Source organism: Osmerus eperlanus, chromosome 5, assembly GCF_963692335.1.
Source record: "Osmerus eperlanus chromosome 5, fOsmEpe2.1, whole genome shotgun sequence".
NCBI lineage: Eukaryota > Metazoa > Chordata > Actinopteri > Osmeriformes > Osmeridae > Osmerus > Osmerus eperlanus.
Genome location: NC_085022.1, coordinates 22,545,133 through 22,566,961, shown reverse-complemented (window position 1 = coordinate 22,566,961; position 21,829 = coordinate 22,545,133). Strand labels below are relative to the sequence as shown.

Below are 21,829 nucleotides of genomic sequence, written 5' to 3'. Positions count from 1 at the left end.
GGTGTTGGTAGGGAGGGTGGATGGTGTTGGTAGGAGGGGTGGATGGTGTTGGTAGGAGGGGTGGATGGTGTTGGTAGGGGGAGTGTATGGTGCTGGTAGGGGGGGTGGATGGTGTTGGTAGGGAGGGTGGATGGTGTTGGTAGGAGGGGTGGATGGTGTTGGTAGGAGGGGTGGATGGTGTTGGTAGGGGGGGTGGATGGTGTTGGTAGGGGGGGTGGATGGTGTTGGTAGGGAGGGTGGATGGTGTTGGTAGGGGGAGTGTATGGTGCTGGTAGGGGGGGTGGATGGTGTTGGTAGGAGGGGTGTATGGTGTTGGTAGGTGGGGTGGATGGTGCTGGTAGGGGGGGTGGATGGTGTTGGTAGGGAGGGTGGATGGTGTTGGTAGGAGGGGTGGATGGTGTTGGTAGGAGGGGTGGATGGTGTTGGTAGGTGGGGTGGATGGTGCTGGTAGGGGGGGTGGATGGTGTTGGTAGGAGGGGTGTATGGTGTTGGTAGGTGGGGTGGATGGTGCTGGTAGGGGGGGTGGATGGTGTTGGTAGGGAGGGTGGATGGTGTTGGTAGGAGGGGTGGATGGTGTTGGTAGGAGGGGTGGATGGTGTTGGTAGGTGGGGTGGATGGTGCTGGTAGGGGGGGTGGATGGTGTTGGTAGGAGGGGTGGATGGTGTTGGTAGGGGGGGGTGGATGGTGTTGGGAGGGGGGGTGGATGGTGTTGGTAGGGGGGGTGGATGGTGCTGGTAGGGGGGGTGGATGGTGTTGGTAGGAGGGGTGGATGGTGTTGGTAGGGGGGGTGGATGGTGTTGGGAGGGGGGGTGGATGGTGTTGGTAGGGGGGGTGGATGGTGCTGGTAGGGGGGGTGGATGGTGTTGGTAGGGGGGGTGGATGGTGCTGGTAGGGGGGGTGGATGGTGTTGGGAGGGGGGGTGGATGGTGTTGGTAGGGAGGGTGGATGGTGTTGGTAGGGGGAGTGGATGGTGCTGGTAGGGGGGGTGGATGGTGTTGGGAGGGGGGTGGATGGTGTTGGTAGGGGGGGTGGATGGTGTTGGTAGGGGGGGTGGATGGTGTTGGTAGGGGGAGTGGATGGTGCTGGTAGGAGGGGTGGATGGAATGTTCCAGCAGGATATAGAACCCACTTCCTCTCCTCCACACTAATGAACAGTGATTCATCCTACAGCTCCTGTACACACACACACAGGATTTGTTGTAAGCAAACAGGAGAAATGTGTGTGTGTGTGAGAGAGAGATAGTGTGTGTGTGTGTGTGTGAGATAGTGTGTGTGTGTGTATCAGGGTACAGCCTCTGCATCATGGATTTGTGGGATGACAAATGGTGTATCATCAAGAGGCATGCGCTGGACACCCCTCCTACACACACCCACACACCTCACTGGTGTAACCAACACCATGCCGGAAATTACCGGATGGCTTAGTCACTCTGAGACCATATCAAAGAAAGCAGTGCGACTGTTAACAGAGCCTAACACGGGATGTATTCTAGAAGTTACCATTTACCTCACGTACTCACATGAGGGGTTGACTGTGAAGTCAGTGTAATCAGCGGATGGACCCAACTTGTACACAACAGAGAAGGGGAGGGATAGACAGGTGATTATCTGTCTCTTTCACCTCCTCCTTCCCCTGTTCCTCTCTCTGTCTCTCACTCACTCACTCACTCACTCACTCACTCACACACACACAGAGATACATACACACACGCAGGCCGTAGTGACCTACACATAAACCCAATGTCCTCCTCATTTTCTTGAGAAACGAAAGTTGTAAATAATTTGTTATGGAATGATGAAACCAGCGAACATCAAAATGTTGGATGATGATTATTTCCTGTTAGATAACTTCCCTCCTCTCTTTATTGCCCTCTCCATCAAACTTTGTTTATTTCTCTCGTCTTCCTTTTTTCTCTGTCACTTTATCTCTCCCTCTTTGTCTCTGTCTCTCTCTCTGTGTCTTCTTATGAATCTGCCAGCGACTCTGTGAGGGTGCCCTGTGGGCAGGTCTGCAGTCAGGCTGTGTGTCTGCAGACCTTGTTTTGACTACCAGGTCCACTCCATTAGTGGTGAAGCGTACCGCCTTGCCAATCCCAGACTGATGTTTGTATTTGACCTTAATCAATCAACAAACCCCGGCTCCTCAAAACGTTTAAGCCTCTTAAAAAACAAAGTCAACAGGCCTCACATCTGTGCACAACACAGACTCTTGATTTATTGCGCCAGGAGAAAAAAAATCCAACCTTTTTGGCTGTCAGTCAATTTTCCAGCTCTAATTAATTTACAAGTTGGCTGTTTATACAGTACAGGGCATCTCCCCCACCCAGAAGCTGGCCATGACATGGTGGCCATGGGAAGGTTGTGTGTGCGTGGATGTGTGAGGGAGGAGAGGGGATTGAGGGCGGGGGGGGAGTGAATGGGTGGAGGAGAAAGGAGTATTGAAGGATGTAAGCCCTGGCCAGGCCAGCCCGGCCTAGGCCAGGCCAGGCCAGCCCAGCCCAGCCTAGGCCAGGCCAGGCCAGGCCAGCCCAGCCCAGGCCAGGCCAGGCCAGGCCAGGCAGCCAGTAGCTGTTCCCAGAGAGCGCTCCCTCACAGGCGTCTCCACTCAGTTACATATACTGTTTATCTTCTGTATGAATATCAATGAGGTGGCCTGAAACAGGGCCCTTCTTTCCTCCAGCACACACAGCCCCCAGTCCCCCCAGTCCCCCCTGATGCCCCTGTGAAAGCTGCACGCGCCCGCACCCTGCCACAGTCCTGTCTTGTCTCCGCAGTGAGAGATCAGATTGCTGCCCACTGCTGTCTACTTAACTCTACGGTCTGTGTGTGTGTGTGTGGATTGTTACAAACGTACACTCACTCGTTCACGCATCTGCACACACTCACACACACATTGTACACGCACATTCACACACACACACATATTGTACACACACACAAAGTACATATACAGTATGCCCGTGCTTGCCTTTGTCCCCATTATCTATAGAAGGCTATGCTCTTAAAGCTGTGATGTAATGCAGTCTCTCTCTCTCTCTCTCTCTCTCTCTCTCTCTCTCTCTCTCTCTCTCTCTCTCTCTCTCTCTCTCTCTCTCTCTCTCTCTCTCTCTCTCTCTCTCTCTCTCTCTCTCTCTCTCTCTCTCTCTCTCTCTCTCTCTCTCTCTCTCTCTCTCTCTCTCTCTCTCTCTCTCTCTGTGATTTCTCCTCCTGGCCCTGGCTTGTCTTCAATACAGGGCTGTATAATAAGTTCATTTATTTGTCAACACTGAGCCGCAAGATGAGAACTCAGGCTGGCTCTGCATGTTAAGAAGCTAGCTTAGGGCTGCCTTTACAGCTATGAAAAGGCCCATGTCTTTGATTTGGAAAAAGAAAAGAAAGGAGGAGAGTCCAGAGAAGAGAGAGAGAGCAGAAAGAGAAGAGAATCTCACCTCCCGGTTTGCTTTGCAATAGAATATGGTGATATTCAGGGGGGGGGGGGGGGGGGGGTAGGAGGGGGGTAGGAGGGGGGGTGAAGAGGAGTGGGTAGATGTGTGGGAGAGGAGGAGGGGTAAATTGAATTTTCTTTTCCCTTTCCAAAAACTCACATAGGTGTGGACGTGGTGATCAGTCACACGGTGTAACCCCCCCGCACCCAAACTCCTTGTCACCAGGAGCTTCCCCACACATACACACACACACACACACACACATATCGAGCACCCTCCCCCTTCCTTCATCTCCAGCCATGCGGTTCGCTGAGAGAGGGCGAGACTCGGGTGCGTCTCGATGCTGAGGTGATGATGTCAAGACGATTGAGCCACACTCTGGAGCCCCCCCCCCTCCTCTCCACTCACACAACAGCCTCTGGCAGGGTTCGAGTGACATTGCCCATAGCAACAACCTCTGCCTGCTGCCTTCTACAACCCCACCCCCCTCTCCCTCTCTCTCTCTCCCTCCCCCTTTCTCTGTCTCCCTCCCTCTCCCTCTCGGCTGTTTGCAAGCTGTCTCCTTGCATTCTGAATGACAGTGAGGGGAGCAGACAGGGTTTGAGGGGCTTTGAGCCGCCCGGCCCAGCCACACGTGGAATGAAAGAAGGGACCTACAGCAGCGAGCCCTGGCACCGTCTGTGTGCTGCTTTCATCCCCTGCTGCTCCCCGGGCTGTCGGCGCTCACAACCAGCACACCATTTACTCAGGAGATGGAAGAAAAGGGTCAGGACAGGGGAGGAGGGCTGGAAGGAGACAGAGACAGACAGAGAGACAGAGAGAGAGAGATAGAGACAGACAGAGACAGAGACAGAGACAGAGAGAGAGAGAGAGAGAGAGAGAGAGAGAGAGAGAGAGAGAGAGAGAGATAGAGACAGACAGAGACAGAGACAGAGACAGAGAGAGAGAGAGAGAGAGAGAGAGAGAGAGAGAGAGAGAGAGAGAGAGAGAGAGAGAGAGAGAGAGAGAGAGAGAGAGAGAGAGAGAGAGAGAGAGAGAGACAGACAGACAGACAGACAGACGATAAAGTTGCTTTTCAGTTGTTTCCGAACCTTCACGATCCTGAATCCCTCCAGGAACGTAAGTGGGAGGAGCCCCACAATAGGATTCTGTATTACTATGACATACACCCATCAGACTGTTTCTAGCCGAGCATTTGGATGTCCGTAACCCGATTGTTTGACGTGTTGTGTGAATGGATGGGAGTCGTTCAGGTCTCACGATTCTCTGTGAGCTCACCTATGAGTGTGTGTTCTGTCCCTTAGTTCTGCTCACCTATGAGTGTGTGTTCATACCCTCAGCTCGTCTCCGAGCTGCAGAGCTGCTTCTGGGTGCTTCCGGCTCCTGAACATCTGCACCCCATCAACTTCTTCCTTCTCTCCTCTTCCAGATTTCAACTTCGCCATGTACCCTCCTTCCATGATCGCCACGGGCAGCGTAGGAGCAGCTATCTGCGGCCTGCAGTTGGACTCCGTGGACCAATCACAGTGGGGCGACAGTCTGACTGAGCTGCTAGCCAAGATCACAAACACAGACATGGTGAGTGTGACACGAGAATCTTGATGTGATTCCGTGTAGCAGCACGGTGATGCCATGACTTTCATGCACGTGGGACAAGGTTGAAATGATCTCTTTAAGATTTCGATGTCGATGTTTTCTCACAGATTCAACAGATTTTTGACACCCATTCTTTAAGTAAGAGAGATGACTGCTTGTTCATGTGGTCAATATTCTCCATGTTAGTCAGAGCAGGTCCTCAAGTGAAACTGAACATTTTGGAACTTGAAACTTTTTACAAACCCTTTATTGTGCCTGGTCCTCCCACACAGAGGTGACCTGCTCTGTATGAAGCATGACAGCCAACCAGAGACAACCTACCACAGGCTCTTCATCTGAGACCAGGCCACATTTCTGTCCTATGCGTTTCCCATACGGCTCTGAGCCCTGTCCCTCATTCCAAAGGTCACCTGACATATGTGTGTTAGTGTGTGGTCTTTGTGTGTGCGCATGTGTGTGTACGAGGAAGAGAGGGAGCTCTTAATACAGCCAGTGGGCAGGTTTGAGATGCTGGTTTACGGGAAGGCAGGCAGGCCAGCCAGCCATTCAGCCAATCAGCACGCCAGCCAATCAGCACGCCAGCCAATCAGCACGGCAGTTGAGTGTGTTGCTGTGTGGATGGAGTGTGAGCACGGTGTTGGAGCTGTGGCAGCACGCAGGTCCACCACCACAGCTTGCCCAGAGGGGCCTGGCTTTCCTCTGTGGAGGTGAGGAGGGGGGCTTTCCTCTGTGGAGGTGAGGAGGGGGGGGATCGAGAGGAGCTGAGGTCAGGATTCTGTAGGAGAGAGAGAATATGAAGTATGCAGACATGGGGGTCTGACGGGGGCAGAGGAGAGGTACTTGGTGCTTCTGAGAGGTGTGGCTGGTTTGTGAAAGACAAGATGAGCGCTGCACAGAGGTTCTGCACCAGGCTGGTGACTGTTTGAGGTTGGAGGATTAGATCTTAGAGGATATGTAGCAGATTTTGGGGTTACGTTGGGATAAAGGTAAGGGTTGGAGTCCGTCAGGAACAGCCGAGATGTCCTTACTGTTACAGCAAGGAATTTGACTTCCTGCATGGGCAGAATAATTTCACACTTATTCCTTCTCCTCTCAATCTCTGACTCCATCATCACCATGCCTCACGGCCGCTTCACGGCCGCCTCTCCTCCAGTCAGAAGCGTGACGTGCGAGGTGTACGTGGGGTGGGCTCCAGTGCACATCTTGGTTTGGCTTGCTTCCTCGCGGGGGACAGCTCACGGAGCAGAGAGTGACGAGGGCCAGGCCAAACATGAGCCGGTGCCAGAGCTGATGGCAGCACCACCAGCCCCTTGGCACCCTGCAGGCGTCTGCGGTATCTAGAAGCCACGATCTCCAACTGTGTGTGTGTTGATTGTGTGTGTGTGTGTGTGTATCCTGGACCAGAGAGAGTACCCTCAGATGGCCAGTGAGGGATATTCAATTTGAGAAGAAAAAAATATTGGCAGTTGTAGAAATAAATAAAGCTGCTCTGCATTTTTTTTACCTTGTAATTCAGTTTACAGTGTATTCACACTGTTTCACACTTAGTTGGTGTAATATGGGTCTGTGCAACACATTTTTAACTATTAGAACATCTGATATGACAACATGTGTTTTGTGGTTTTGAAAAAAAGAAGTGTGTCGACCCAACAGAAGCAGAAGTCCTCAGTGTTCTGATGAGTAGGGCAAAAGGAAAGGAAGCAGAAATGACCAGGAGTGAAAATTGAAAATCCCTTCCTGCTCTTGATCTGCTGGGCTTGGCAAGGCGCCACTCTCTCGCTCTCATTCATCTTTTTTCTCTTCCGGTCACACACTCCGTGTTTGGTCTTTCCTTCTTCTGTCCACTTCTTTAACGGATTCCCTAATTCACCTTCCTTTCCTCTCTCCTCTCTCTCTCTTTACGTTTTCCTGTTCCGTGTGTGGTCGTCATCCACTCAGCAATGATTCAGCTGTTACCAGGACGACCCATATGTTTATCATCGTCAGTGTTGTTCTTGAACGCTTCATTAGGATCAGTTTCAAAACTTCAAGAACATCTCTCTTTATCTGTGGCTCTTTCACACTCACTCACTTAGACACATCACACACACACGCCACAGTTTAGTGGTGACACTGGCTGACATGGGGGTAATATGGTGTGTGCCCCCCCCCCCCTCAGGATGCAGACATCTCAGCAGCCTGACCACACCTCTTCCATCTGCTGTGGTCCCTCACCCCCGGCCACTCTCTCACTTCCTGTCTGTCTGCTCCACTTCCTCCTCCTTGTGGAATGGAGCGTCACGGACGTTGCCATTTTTTGGCCCATCTACCCAGAGAAAATGAAGAACCGAAGATCCGTTGCATTGGCATGCTTCCTCAGTCTGGTTCAATGTTCACAGGTGTGACGTGTCAACGTATTGAACCAGCTGTTAGCACCTCCATCCACTCCTCGCCCGCCATGATGTCACACAAATAAACCATGCTCCTTAGCTTTGTCCCACAACCCCAATTCCACCAACGGATTGGTCAAAGCTTTTGTTTAGGTCCTGTTTAGGGCTGCAATACAGTGTTCCGATCCTACAGTACACCCTCACCCCCCTCCCCCCACACACACCCTCACTCCACCCCCCCCCCACACACCCACACTCCACCCCCCCCCACACACCCTCACTCCACCCTCACCCCCCCCCCCCCCCCCACACACACACACATTTTAGTTAATTTTCTCAGAGGAACTGAGTTTTTTTTCAGACTGTCTGTTTGGGTTAGGGTTAAGGTCTGTTAAGGTTAGGGTCTGTTTGGGTTAGGGTTAGGGTCTGTTAGGGTTAGGGTCTGTTTGGGTTAGGGTTAGGGTCTGTTTGGGTTAGGGTTAGGGTCTGTTTGGGTTAGGGTCTGTTAGGGTTAGGGTCTGTTTGGGTTAGGGTTAGGGTCTGTTTGGGTTAGGGTCTGTTACAGTTAGGGTTAGGGTCTGTTTGGTGTAAAACGGCTGGCAAGCTAGGGTTAGGGTTAGGTTCTGTTAGGGTTAGGGTCTGTTTGGGTTAGGGTCTGTTTGGTGTAAAACGGATGGCAAGCTCGGCCGGGTCATCACTGTTGTCATGGGAAACGCCCTCCCAGAGGCACTCAGCCCTCTCACCTAACCCCCCAAACACACATTCTGTTGGCCAGGTCAGGCCAAGACGATAGGCATAAGGTGTAAATCATCAGACCTTAGACTGTCTAAAGATGTGTCCTATCTCTGACATGGTTTGTTCACGTGCTTGCTGGGCTGTCCCTTCATCCTTTCACTGCGTGAACTTCCTGGCCTCCTTTTTCTTCTTCCAGGAAGCTGACCTGGACCAGCTCCTGAGGTACATTTCAACATATTCACTCTGGCAGCTTACAGATCCAAGACCAGGTCTGACTGCCCCACCACAGAGCCGGGGTCTGATTGGGGCTCATCAGGTTTAGATCTGCTGTGATTGTTTGTACCATTCTCTCACAGACATCCGGTGTTTAAAACCAGTGTGTGTATGTGTGGTGCATTGTGGAATTCTTCCACCAGGAGGCACTGCAAGCACTGGTCGAAGATGCACTTTTTTTACACCCTGTCAGTTCAACAATCTAGAACACTACTCCCTCTCCAACACCCTGCGTACTCCCCCAAGAAGCCCACACCGGTTGCTTGAGTTTGTTTAGACTTCCCTTGTTTCCCTCCTCCGCTCTTCCTTGGGTCTCATGTCCCCTTCATCATCCCTCCATCATCCCACCGTCGTGGAGGGGATGAGGGCTTAATGTTGTTGAGGGGTGGTCCTCCCAAGAGAGTTCTCAGGTTCTGGAGCGCTGCTTTGATCCTGAAACACGAGATGGAGGGAGCTCAGTTGGATCCCCTGAAGGCAAAGAGAGAGGGAGACATGGAGGAAGAAAAAGAGAGAGAGGCTGGCTCTTGTTAAAAAAAAATACCACCTTTGTGTTTCCCACAGGAGGGGGATGTAATTAACATAGCTTTAGTACTACCTGTGTTTTCACTGTTGTCAAGGCTACTACTGTTTGGTGTGTGTGTGTGTGTGTGTGTGTGCGTGTGTGTGTGTGTGTGTGTGTGTGTGTGTGTGTGTGTGTGTGTGTGTGTGTGTGTGAGCGTGGGAGGTGTTGGCAGGTGGGCTGATGTAATGCCCAGGCCTGGTCGTTGTCTTGGCTGTCTGTCTGTGTTCGGGGGGAAACCAGCTCATGGCCCTTTCAAACCTGGAACTGGCCCCTTTCTAGGGCCCATGATTCCATGACAGCTTTCTGTGACTCCCAGAACGTCTCTGTGTGTTTTAGATGAGTCTATGCGTGCACACTGTGTCTGCTAGGATCTCTAAGTGTCCGTTTGTGTGTGGTGTTTCCAGGATGTGCTGAAGGCCTGTCAGGAGCAGATTGAGCGTGTGCTGGTGAGCAGCCTACGTGAGGGCCGGCAACAGCAGCAGCAGGTTCAGAGAGGCCCCAGCAGCAAAGCCCTCGACGAGGTCGACCAGTCCAGCACCCCCACGGACGTACGAGACGTCAACCTCTGAAATTTCCACCAGGGGCCGCAAGAGAGCAACCGCAGTGCCACGAGTTACAATATATTGATAAGAAGAAGAAAAAAAAACTACAAAAACACAAAAACTACAAAAAACAACATACCCCTCAAAAAAAAGTGCATGCTAGTTTTTGTAGGTTTCCTATTTTGTAATACAAAACATGTGCCCATGTATATTATAAAATCAAAGCTATTTTAGATACAAGATAGATATTTCTAAGATATATAGTCTATTTGAAAAGCTATGAACTTGAGCAAACAAGCAGTGTTGCATCCCATTTACATGAGTCATATCCCACTCAATTTATGATAGAGTTATCTGGAAATAATATCTTGAAAATATGACTTTTTAACATGTAGTGGGGTGGCCAACCTTGCAGATACGGGGTCACACTGGGGGCGAAGGTTTTGGTTTTGTTTATACCTTGTTGGTCGGTGTGAGACGCATCATGTGGGCTCTCTTCAGAGCAGGTGTGAAGCCGCAGGCAGCAGGGACTGGCCTGTACGCTGATGACGAGTATGGATGCATTGACAGATCTTTGAGAAAGAAAGATGGAGACGACAGCCAATTATTATTACTATTAATATTAATGTTGACATCAAAAAGCTCTTTTTGTCAGGTTGCTTGTGTGTAGGTGTGTACGTATGTGTGCGTGCGTGCACGTGTTTGTGAGAGTGACAGAGCAAACGAGAAACAGAGACAGAGACTGTGTTATACCATTACTGCTCAACACCTGAGAGTCCAGACCAGGCCAGACTAAAGAGACAGACCAGGGTTCAGACCAGGGATCAGACCAGGGTCCAGACGAGGGATCAGACCAGGGTTCAGACCAGGGATCAGACCAGGGTCCAGACGAGGGATCAGACCAGGGATCAGACCAGGGATCAGACCAGGGATCAGACCAGGGTTCAGACCAGGGATCAGACCAGGGTCCAGACCAGGGATCAGACCAGGGATCAGACCAGGGATCAGACCAGGGTCCAGACCAGGGATTAGACCAGGGTCCAGACCAGGGATTAGACCAGGGTTCAGACCAGGGATTAGACCAGGGTCCAGACCAGGGATTAGACCAGGATTCAGACCAGGGTTCAGACCAGGGTTCAGACCAGGGCATCTAAACTGCATCACTGCCGCAGAGTAAAGGACCAGTATCAGACTGCACTGTCTTACAGAGATGCTGAGAGGTAGACAGAGAGATGGAGAGATTAGAGAAAGGTGAGAGAGATTTTATGTTGTCTCCGTTAAGACCTAGTCTATTTTTTGGTTATCTAAGGCCCTAATATGAGCTGTTTCGGAGGGCCATCACCTCACATTTGAGGTATTTCAAGTTTTTCCTTATCACTGCCAATGTCCCAATTGAATACAGCCACATGACACTGTGTTCCATGTCAGTGGCTGTAAGGTGGTTGAGGTTCTGGGAAGCCTCATTGACTGGAGGATACATGATAGTACATAGGAGGACTTTAAGCGTAGAGGATAGTAGAGTGCGGAAACAGACTTTGGTCAATGTACTGCACACTTAGGGCACATTTGATTTAGGTAACCCAGAAAGATATTACCAGTGGTACACTGGTGAACAATCAAGTACAACATTTGAGGTAAATGAAAGGCACCCCCGATAGGTTTGGAGGATGGGATCAGTGTGTTTGGAGGTGTGGGGGGGACAGCGTGTGGCAAGGTTAGGGTGGGATTCATGAGAGGAAGGATGGGGGGGTGCTAGGGAGGGGGATGATCAAAGGATGGATGGATGGAGGAGAGGAGTATGCTGCTGTGAGGGGAGGGGGAGTGGCCAGGAACAGGCCAGTGGGCAGTTCAAAATCTTAAGCCTAAAGGCCTCGTATTTTAACTTCAAGATCCATGTTCGGGAATGTTCTTTGCAAAGAGTGATGAACTAGGATGGTAGCCAGCCTTTTAGCTGTGAGCTGGCCCTTCTAGGATGATCACTCTTTGAGGAAATATCAGAGCAGGGGGGATATAATCAATGCATCGTTTTAGTCCTGTTTCAATGCGCCTATGATTTAAACAACAGCAAAGCACTTTGAAAACATGTTCCCATGGAGAAGAGACGAGCCAGAAAATGTGTCTGGATCGGGGGCTCTATTGATGTTTTCAGTTTTTTTCTTGTTAGTTTTTTTAGTTTTCTTTCTTTGGTTTACTAAGTAGGGCTGGTTTCCCGGATGTCAGATGTACGTTCCCATGGTAACAAGCAGGTGTCCAAATAAAACAGCGACACCTAAGGACAGAGGACATTCCGAATATTGAAAAACATTCCTTAACAATATTGCTCGTGCAAAGGAAAGGCAAGTCTGACCATTTAATGTATTTCAACAAAAACTATGCCAATGCAAATTTTCTGTTGAAAAAAAGGCTGCATTAAAATACAAAAAAAGAGGTTTTATTTTAGTTGTTTTAGTTTATTTTTTTAGAATTTTATTTTGGTGGTTATATAATTATGAAATATTTGTTTACTTGAATCTTTTGTTCCTATTTGATCTGCTTTGATAGTGAATAAATCCAAGTCACATGGGCTGTGTACTAACTACACAGAGGAGGACATTTTCTGAGGGCAAATAGAATATTTCAAATCTCAAAGGATTTAAATGGCGAGGCTGTGTTTCAAAAGGGGATAAAGCTTTGGTGCGTTTGTGCACGTTAGGCAGAGGGACAAATGAGAGGAACTTTTTAACAGGTTACTCAAAAGAAGTGTGTCACTTTTGAGAAACTGATGTCATAAAATTAGATTTCAGTCTCTAACCAAAACATGCCCTTGTTCATCATTTTCCATGTTATTCCCGGATATTCTTCCAGCAACTCTGAACGTGCATCAAATCATGATATTTTCTTAAATCTACTATGTAGTTGACTGTGTTTGGTAGACCACCTGTAAGATTTGTGTTGTGTAATGGGGCAAATCCAACCCTGTCTAGAGTTAGTGTTTAGAGATACTGTATTCCAACCCTGTCTAGAGTTAGTGTTTAGAGATACTGTATTCCAAAGTGAAGAGGAGAAGGTGTGAAGACATTGTAAAAGTGTCAATATTTTTATTGAGTTTATTATTATTGTCCTTTTTGCGCTGCTAAAAGCTATGATTTTTGTTTCATTCTTATATTACAGATGAATAACATTACCTAGTTGTGATGTATCACTTGAGTGTGCTGCTATTTTATAAACATTTGTATTATAATATAATTATTTTACTGCTTATGAGATACGTTCAGATTCCTGAAATTAGATGGTAATAGAAGAACATGACATGAGTATTCGACTGGAAATGTTCTTTGTACAGTGTTTTTTTGTTGGTTTGTTTTGTTTCTTTTTTTTTTTTGCTTAGATAGCATGTTTCTTTTCTCTTTTTTATCTATTTTTCTCTCTTTTCTTGGTCACATAAAAATGCGGTATGTCTATACCTCAGGTTTACTGGTTAAAAAGGTTAGAAACAACTCTCTCATTACCTCAAAACTCTGCAGTTAGGGAGCCTTGAGAGGAACAGCAGAACGTGTGACAGTTCATGATCACAGACCTGGGTACCAAACCATGTACACATATTGGTCTATATGTGGAACTGGTGTTCTCATTAGAAAGAACCCAATGAAACAGCCCTCAAGAAGGGATGTTGTGAGATAATCAAACTCACCTCATATACTTTTAAGTATTTGACGTATTGGCACCAGGATGTAATGAAACGTACTAAACTGTGTTGGAGGGGTCTCTTGTTCCCCTGCATGGCTGACACCTGCATGTTCAAGGCTCCCACATGGACTCATACACCCAGTGGAGGAGGGGCCCACTTCCAAACCATAAGCACTTCCATGGTCAAATATATAAGAGATAACGTCCATTTTGGTGCTCCATATATGACTTGTCTGGTCACCGTTGTAATGGGGAAACATGATCCCACCATGCTTTGTAATAATCACATTGAATGTTGATCAATTGGGATTTATCCCAAAACATGTTGAGCTAGCTGGCTTCTACCACCATCCCATTGGTCTGGGAACCTCCAGCAGTCGTGATGTGTAGACCAATCCAGAATGTTGATGTTGGCTGGATTGACCAATCAAGCAACTCACCACAAAAGTGCATTTCCACAGTGATGTCTCTTTTAGTTCCTTTAACTCCACTATAATTCCCATCATGTACCTCAATGTTTATTGCACAACCTCTGTTCAATAAAATTCTGCTTTAAATAGTGTGACACCACATTCATGTTATTCTAATTTCTTTTTTGAGCATCAATGTGATCCTGCAGTGTTTGCGGTGTCCGGTACCAGAGCAGTAAACAAGTGAGAAAGTGTCGCTGACATTCCTCGTAGTAGAGAGAAAACCCTTGAGGAAGACAAGGAGGTGACAAAGAAAAGGAGAATGGTTGCAGCAACCAATGAGATGAAGCTTACATAGGGCTATTGTTCGTTGTTTGATACTAAAGTTTACCCTCTCCAAGTCCTGGGGTCACCACCAGAGATGGTACGTAACAAAGTACAAATACTAATAAGTTGCGACAAAAGTTTAGAAAGTTAAAAAATATATTTTTTTCTAAAAAGTTTCCCCAAAAAAGATTTGAAAGGTTGATTTTTTTTTTTTTTTTTACAAAAGGCGTCAAAAAAGATTCCAGGCGAATGCGCTGCGTGTCTTTTTGTATTGTATACATGATGTGAGGTACAGTCACCTGCGTGACAGTAAAACAGGTCATAGCTACTTTTGACTTAAATAGCTATATATCAGGCCCCATACTTCTTTACTTGAGTGAAAAAGTGTACTCTTTTTAAACATGAGTAGGCCTATCTGTACTTCTACTTGAGTGAAGGATGTGTGTACATTGCAATTGCTGCTCAACGCGAATTAGTTTATGCCCGTGCTTTGCTTTTCCACGGTCTGCTACGGGTAGATGTGTTTAACACACTACGGCCACTGTGAACCACGACAGAAGGACGTGGCCAATCACATGGGCGATCGTCTTTTCGTCACTAATATACGACATCGAATCCAAAACGTTTTTGGCTTGTGCAAATATCCTACAGGTCCATTCGTCAAGGATTGTAGCTGAAGTTCATTTAGTCTTAAATTCACAAATTTACAGTTAACTAATCAAAAGCTTAAAATGCTCACATTTGGCTTAACAATAGTACGACAGTAAGTGTTACACGTGCTTACATTCGTATGTGGTCTTGTCGGCTTTACCGGGTAACTGTACGTTCAATTGTATGATTTTAGACTCGCTGTATGCAACTGTTATTGTAAGAATAATGCTTTTACAATGCATTGACCATCGTAGACAGCTCTATTAAGTATCCCTTCATGAAGAAAATAGTTATATTATCCGTATAATAAAAGTGATCTCATGCTTGGTGCACGCAAGTGCTATGCCCTGGGCTAGGGTCTCATTTCCCAGTTCATCTAAAGGTTACGGATGAAAGCGTTTCACAGTCCTATAGAAATGTCATGGGGCCTCGTGTTCTCGCTGGGACGATGAAACAGGTCCACTCCTAGACAAGAACGAAATCTACAATCGGCAACGTGTGGAGCAGATAGCCCTATTGTAAATCGACAGTCTCCTTAAGAATTTGACAAATTTACCTTTATGTGGGATACAGTTTTGCTTTTTTGATTGAATCGGTTGAATATTTTAATTTTATTTTTGATTATTTTATTTCCCCAGTGGTGAAACACAGTACAATAAAGATGGTCTATTACAAGGTAAAGTGCCATTTTCGGACAGGCTTGACAAGATATGATGTAAGGATTTGTCAGTTCCCCTTTGACGAAACTGTTAATTAACAAAACGACCAAATCTGTATACTATGTCCTTTGCCAACACCCGCCCCCCCCCTCACCCACCCTCCTTCCAGGGCAGGCTATAGACTCGCCTCTGTCAGAGATTGGGATGACTCAGGCAGAGGCAGTAGGGCAGTACCTCAGAGACATCACCTTCACCAACATCTTTGTCAGCAGTATGCTCCGCGCCCGTCAGGTCAGGAACAATGCCGCAGGAGATGATGACGAAGATGGTAAAGAATCTCCTCATTTTAAATGCTGTGTCTTTCGTATGTTTGTTGCAGACTGCTGAGATGATTGTGAAGCACAACAGCAGTTGCTCGGGTTTAGAGATGGTCTCTGATGCTTTACTCAAAGAAAGGGTGAGGAAGTAGTTTACACAAACAAGGAATTTACTGTGGTGGGCAGGTGCATACAGTAAACATAGACGTTTTGTATGAAATCACCTTGTTGTGTTTCAGAGTTTTGGGATAGCTGAGGGGGGTCGGGTGGAGGACCTGAGGAACATGGCCAGGGCAGCTGGTGAGACGTGTCCTGACTTCACTCCACCTGAGGGGGAGACGCAGGAACAGGTGAGCCTACTGTCTCCGTCACACACACCAACACCTGCTGTTGGATTGAAGCTGTATTACACATTAGAACCACTAGATGGCCCTATTAACATGCAGATGAGACGACTCTGGGTCAAAGTGAGTCTTTCCTCCCTGGTGGGGGTGGGGGTGTATAACTGTGTGTAAACACTGCTGTCTGTGTGTAGGTAAAAGAGAGATTCAAAGCCTTCCTGGAGACTATGTTCCAGCGTATGATGGCTGACCATTGCAGTGAAGGCCAGCAGAGGGCCACCCCCCTGCGGGCCGCGATGGTGGGGACAGAGGAGTGCCCCGAGGCCCCTCCAGGCCAGCCAGACGACGGGCTCCAGGGCACCCAGGCCCACACTCTCATTGTGGGACACGGGGCGTACATACGGGTGGCGGTGCGCTACATGGTGGAGGAGCTTCACTGCTCCCTGCCCGCCGAGTCAGACATGACACATGTGTTGTCTCTCTGTCCCAACACGGGAATCGGACGCTTCGTCCTCACGGTGACACGAAGGGACGCCGGCACCTTGTTGACGGCCAGCCGCTGCGTGTTCGTCAACAGGAGAGACCACATCAAGGACGGGGAGTAGAAAGACAGGATGAGGGAATGAAGAGAGGAGAGAAGGAATAGATGGATGTTAAGGAGACAGGGGAGGGAGGATGTTGGTAGGATGATCTTCACGGACTCCTTGAGTCTTGTTTACAAAGACAGTAAATTAAGCTTTTGTGAAACGTGTTTAGTTTGAATCTACCACTCAGGTTCATGCTGTGAAACATTGAATAAACATTGCACTCTGAAGCATTGCTGTCCAACTATGCAAATCATAATTTATTTGTTTTCACAGTTTCAGTTACAATCTTAATCTCTATTTACTCCCCACATGTTTTTAAAACTTTATAAAACTTCCTTGGAAATAAATACACAAGTGTTAGAATTTTCATATTAAGGCTTGTGTACTGTATATTTTTATATTTCAAGATTCTCAGATTTTTCTTGAAAGCCCTTACCTTAGTACCTTCATTTAACCTCAGGGCGCTTGTTGCAGTGACTGTGCATCATTGTCTTGTCATAGTTTCATTACTGATCTACAGCCAGCGTGGGTGTCTCTTTGGTCTCATGACTTGTGGGTTATATCCTGTGTGGAAGGACATGACGCTACAGCAGCCTCATGGACGACTGCAAATAAGTGACTGTTTTACCTGTGAACGAACATGAGGGTGGGCAAGGACTGAGTGACCTGGTAGACAGGTGTCCCATCTACTGCACATCCTGTTTATATCCACGCCACAACATTGGCCAGTTCTTGCAACGTATTCAGCATGTGCACTAATACAGAAGAACGAAGGGTTGATTGCGGTTCTCCAGTTCTACAGCCTGTCGTGTTATCTGTTCACCGTGTCTTCAGTGAATGACATGTCCTCGTTGCATACTGCCTCGTTCCAACAATGTAGTACTTGTAAGAGCAGACATCCTAGAGAGTAGTTTGATCAGGACCAATGTCTGGGACTCTTACATAACCACTGTTCAAGAATCAATACACCTTCCTGGCTCCCATTTCAAAGTTATCAAAACTGTGCGTCATAACATCTCTTTTTCTAATCTGTTTCCTGCATCATCACAAAACAAATAAGCACCACCCAGAACACCTGAGGTTCTTTAAACACGTACTAGACCATTTATAATTAAAGAACAACTTGACCTGCCTCACCAGGTCGGGCTTATCTACGTTTCGCCATGACGATTCAGAAAACATGGAGAATTATTTGCGACAAATAACAAATTTAACATCATAAATAGGGTATGTGAATACATTTGCAATAAATAAATATGCGATTGCTTAATTATTGTTCATTCATGTGGTGTCGAGCACCGGACAGGAAGTGATGCAATTCAACCAGGCCAGAGTAATGAATGACACGCTTGGATTCAGACTGTTTAAACATCCAAACTATCCACAAAGTTACCTTTATAAAAGCATTTAAATAGGATTTGTTAAATGTATTATTTTATCATGATCCACAATAGTTAAAACTTAGTGTTGAGAAAAACTTAGGTGTAGTACTTTATAAATGCTTTGTGTTATAATTGTCAATACAAATAATTACATTTTGTATAAGTACAGTTATCTTTTGTGCTAGTACAATTATAGTTGCAAACCCTTTATACTAGCATAAACATAGGAAACCTCAATTTTTTACCCAAAGCATAATACCAAAATATACATGACCAAATGATTCATACAGTAAATAATTACCTACACAAGTTATATGCAGTTTTTTAATTACTTTCACAAACTTATAAATATCTATTGGAAAACAAATATTGCAACATCATTGGGCTCAATGCCAGACTTGTTTAAAATGTAACCAAACCATCAGGGTCAAGGGACATCATCAGGGTTAAGGGACATTGGGACACTTCATGTTCAACCTCACCCAACCTCACTTAGAAGCACAATTGACGTTGAATGTTGGCAAAAGTCTGCTTCATTCCTAAAACAAGTCGCTTTGTCTGGGTTACGACAGTGCCTTCTGTTAAATGGTTATAATATGACACCGGGTTATGATAAAGCATTATTATTTCATTTGAGGAGGGAAAAATATTGGTCATCTGACTAAAACATTTTCCTTTGTCCATAAATAAGTGTGTCTTACTGTATATGTATTTGTGTGTCTTGTAAAATGACCCTGATGTGTCCAGATTCTGCCACTAAACTGACTTTTTGGACTTTCATCCTAGAAATGGAGAAAATCGAGCACTTTGGCATGCGTTTCCCTGTGCTCTGCACGGTGTCCTGTTTTTCGCAATGCAAATATTTAAGTGCCAAATCTCCTAAACTTGCATAACTGTGGTCTTTCTAACAAACGATTTTAGTCATCTGTAAAACCATCAGCATCCTTCTTCATCCTCGTACTTAGCATGTCTCAAACTATCCATGATGTTCTCAAGTGTTTCTGCAGTGTTTTCAGTGCCACTCCATTTGATACTGACTCAAACCACTGACTCAAGCAGACAGGGGCATAAGTTTTTAAGTCGTCAAACAAAACTTGAGTCTTTTGAAACTCCAATGTCTGTCTCAATTTGTACAAAGTAATCTCTTAGTTGTTTAGTCTTTCTCTGTCCGGTCCTCTATGTTAGTCTTAATGGGACTGATGGGGCCATTGGAATGCAACACCTGCAAGGGATCATCACAGGAAGTGATTGTCTCCTTGGAAACGGCACCAGGCTGCTCCTTGTCCGACTTTCCCTGGTGCAGGTCAGGTTTCTGCTCCCCGTTGCGTCTCGGCTGACGATGGTTCTCTAGCGGGTCAGACGGGTCGGAAACCTGTCCACTCCTCTTGGTTCTGTGGATCCGAGGAAGGATGAAGTGTGCTAGGAGGGCGGACGAGCGTTTGAGGGACTTGTGGTCTTCTGTGACCACATTTCCGGTCTTCTCAGAGTCCTGGAGACTGAGCACAAGACCAGCAGGCCAGGATGAGTAGAAGCCATCCAGCGGGTCTTCCTGGTACTGGAACAGGCATTCCTCTTTGCTCACTATCAGCTAATAGACAAAAGTAACAGAAACATCATTTGATTTCTTCTTAGTTAGAGACAAAGAGTGGTATTTCAGACAAAAGTTGATCTGTATGTCGAACCGGAGATGTAATCTAAAGTGTCAGATTAATTTTGAATAATATTGGAGATAAAATTCTGATGTGGTTATCTTATTATACTTACTGAATTAAACAGCTCTCCGTCAAAGTCCACGCATAGGAATCGCCCTTTTCTCAAATCAAATATTGACACAAAATCTGTTGAATCCTTTTTCATTTGGAGCATAACTGTGGGAAATTTCAAATTATTAGTATAGGTTCGATTTCATGAAATAATAATTTTGTGTAAAATAAAAAATCCATAAATGTTAGAAAAGTGATGCTGTAGACAATGTATTTTTTTCAACTTTCCAAATAATGTTGTATTAACTAAAGGGATGACCAAATCATCTTAATGGGGTATTGAGTAGAAAATCCTCTTACTACAAGATGAACAGACCTACCAAGAGACTCGTGTTTGATCAATCTCCTCAACTGACCGCCCAAGTTTCCATTCAAGAGCAGATCACCAGAGTCGCTGACATTTTGCCGATGAAGGGGCCTTTTTTGAGAGCCTTTGGTGGTCATGCGGTGCCGCCGGGGAAGGTTCCATTCCACTGGTTTGCAATTCACGAAACTGGAAAGATGTAGAGAGACCAGCACGAGAGCAGTGAAAGGAGGTTGCATGGTAGGTGGAGATCCGCTTCACAGACGCACACGCAGTACGTCAGGTTCTTGGGCAGCAGTGTTAACAATGGTACAATAGTAGTGTAAAAGTTCAGTGTGGAAGACGTCCAAAAGTTAGGCTATATTTGAAGGAGGAGCTCGTTTTTTACTCGTTTCAAGGTATTCAACTGGATATGAGTTCGTTTAAGTTCCAGTGTTCTCACGTGTTGCCCAACCAACGAGGAATGACAAATCCTGAACGTGGTACATCGCTTTATTTACATTTCGTGGGAAACTGTCTGCCGCCCCCGCATCTAATAGGTTATAGGTGCTACTGTTGAAACCTTTCTGTGATTGGACATAGGGTTATGACCGTTTATGCTATTTGCATTTACCTGTGATCTCATCTCGTGACGGGTAGTTATGAACCAGGTCTCAACCCATACAGCTATCCGATTGGTCAGACCTGACGTGATGCAACAATTGACAAGGCCTGTTCCAGCCCAGTTCTATGTAGTTCATGTATTGGACTAGGGGCTTAAATGGAATGTAGGCCAGACTAATCAGAACATGCCCGAGTGGGGAGTCGCAAGCCCAGGTTTGTGTTGCGACATGTCCCTGTCAAGTGGGTTTCTTCATTTCAGGGTTTACATTTACATTTAGTCATTTAGCAGACGCTCTTATCCAGAGCGACTTACAGTAAGTACAGGGACATTCCCCCGAGGCAAGTAGGGTGAAGTGCCTTGCCCAAGGACACAACGTCATTTGGCACAGCTGGGAATCGAACTGGGAATCTGATTACTAGCCCGATTCCCTAACCGTTCAGCCACCTGACTCCCAAGGGTTTGAAGAGGTTCAGTTACAATATGGTCCCCTTGCCTAACTAGTCCAGGAAAATTGTCAACCAAAATAAAGATTAATAATGTAATACTTTGAAGCCAACATTAAAGCACAACCACCATTTAAAAAACATTTTTATTATTATTTTCAGGAATACAGTTGACTGAGCTGTGCACAGCACATACGTACAAAAATAAAAGGAAAACCATTTTTATATATTAGTATTCTTACTTCGTTATCAGTTTTTTCAGAAACAAATGATTGGATAAGTCTGTTGTTTCAAACTAATTTACAATCATTTTAATAAATTGGAACTAAGGCAGAAGGTGAGGTATATGTTTAAAAAAAGGAGAACGGGATATTCAGAGGAAGCACACTCTCCTCAGTGCAGGAATATAAAACTGAGAAACAACCAAGGCTGCTGGCACAGCGACACACACAGGGCCAGCTCCACACACACAGGGCCAGCTCCACACACACAGGGCCAGCTCAGCTCCACACACACAGGCTCAGCTCCACACACACAGGCTCAGCTCCACACACACAGGCTCAGCTCCACACACACAGGCCCAGCTCAGCTCCACACACACAGGCTCAGCTCCACACACACAGGCCCAGCTCAGCTCCACACACACAGGCCCAGCTCAGCTCCACACACACAGGGCCAGCTCCACACACACAGGGCCAGCTCAGCGACACACAGGCTCAGCTCCACACACACAGGCCCAGCTCCACACACACAGGGCCAGCTCCACACACACAGGGCCAGCTCCACACACACAGGCCCAGCTCCACACACACAGGGCCAGCTCCACACACACAGGGCCAGCTCCACACACACAGGCTCAGCTCCACACACACA

At 46.8% G+C, this 21,829-nt stretch overlaps 3 protein-coding genes and 1 long non-coding RNA gene across 8 annotated transcripts in view; 2 read left to right on the top strand and 2 right to left on the bottom strand.

Annotated features, from left to right (window-relative positions):
- ccnd2a (cyclin D2, a) overlaps positions 1-13,738 on the top strand; it is a 110,602-nt gene extending 96,864 nt beyond the window's left edge. For all 3 annotated transcript variants that reach the window (XM_062462754.1, XM_062462755.1, XM_062462752.1), the window contains 2 exons: positions 4,855-5,003; positions 9,365-13,738. In XM_062462754.1, the coding sequence (XP_062318738.1) occupies positions 4,855-5,003; positions 9,365-9,529 (314 nt within the window). In that variant the 3' untranslated portion in view covers positions 9,530-13,738. The remainder of the gene's footprint in view (positions 1-4,854; positions 5,004-9,364) is intronic.
- Positions 13,739-14,522: 784 nt separating this feature from the next.
- The window catches only part of tigara (TP53 induced glycolysis regulatory phosphatase a), a 60,497-nt gene continuing 53,190 nt past the window's right edge, over positions 14,523-21,829 (top strand). Inside the window, exons 1-6 of one of the 2 annotated variants that reach the window (XR_009930540.1) lie at positions 14,523-14,668; positions 15,195-15,232; positions 15,385-15,506; positions 15,595-15,672; positions 15,772-15,882; positions 16,068-16,656. Coding sequence is in view for 1 of the 2 variants with exons in the window: in XM_062462743.1 (XP_062318727.1) it covers positions 14,637-14,668; positions 15,195-15,232; positions 15,385-15,506; positions 15,595-15,672; positions 15,772-15,882; positions 16,068-16,478 (792 nt within the window). In the remaining variant the exon portion in view is untranslated. Of the gene's footprint in view, positions 14,669-15,194; positions 15,233-15,384; positions 15,507-15,594; positions 15,673-15,771; positions 15,883-16,067; positions 16,688-21,829 lie in introns of those variants that run through there. The other variant, XM_062462743.1, reaches the window with a different exon arrangement.
- Positions 18,970-20,423, bottom strand: LOC134021676 (fibroblast growth factor 23). The gene is made up of 3 exons (XM_062462744.1): positions 19,926-20,423; positions 19,607-19,710; positions 18,970-19,430 (listed from the first exon to the last, which is right to left on the bottom strand). The coding sequence occupies exons 1-3, from the start codon at positions 20,146-20,148 to the stop codon at positions 18,996-18,998; spliced, it is 762 nt and encodes a 253-aa protein (XP_062318728.1). The 5' UTR covers positions 20,149-20,423; the 3' UTR covers positions 18,970-18,995.
- LOC134020583 (uncharacterized) lies at positions 21,087-21,821 on the bottom strand. Of its 2 annotated transcripts, none has more exons than XR_009930422.1 (2): positions 21,622-21,821; positions 21,087-21,455 (listed from the first exon to the last, which is right to left on the bottom strand). It is a non-coding gene; the product is annotated as an uncharacterized LOC134020583 (long non-coding RNA). The 2 variants fall into 2 exon arrangements; XR_009930423.1 differs by having other exon boundaries at positions 21,743-21,821.

Coding starts and splice junctions, on each gene's coding strand:
- LOC134021676 (XM_062462744.1), bottom strand. CDS start 20,148: ATGCAACCTCCTTTCACTGCTCTCGTGCTGGTCTCTCTACATCTTTCC. Junction 19,711..19,925: donor GATCAAACACGAGTCTCTTG/GTAGGTCTGTTC, acceptor AATTTCCCACAG/TTATGCTCCAAATGAAAAAG. Junction 19,431..19,606: donor ACGGAGAGCTGTTTAATTCA/GTAAGTATAATA, acceptor TTTGTCTATTAG/CTGATAGTGAGCAAAGAGGA.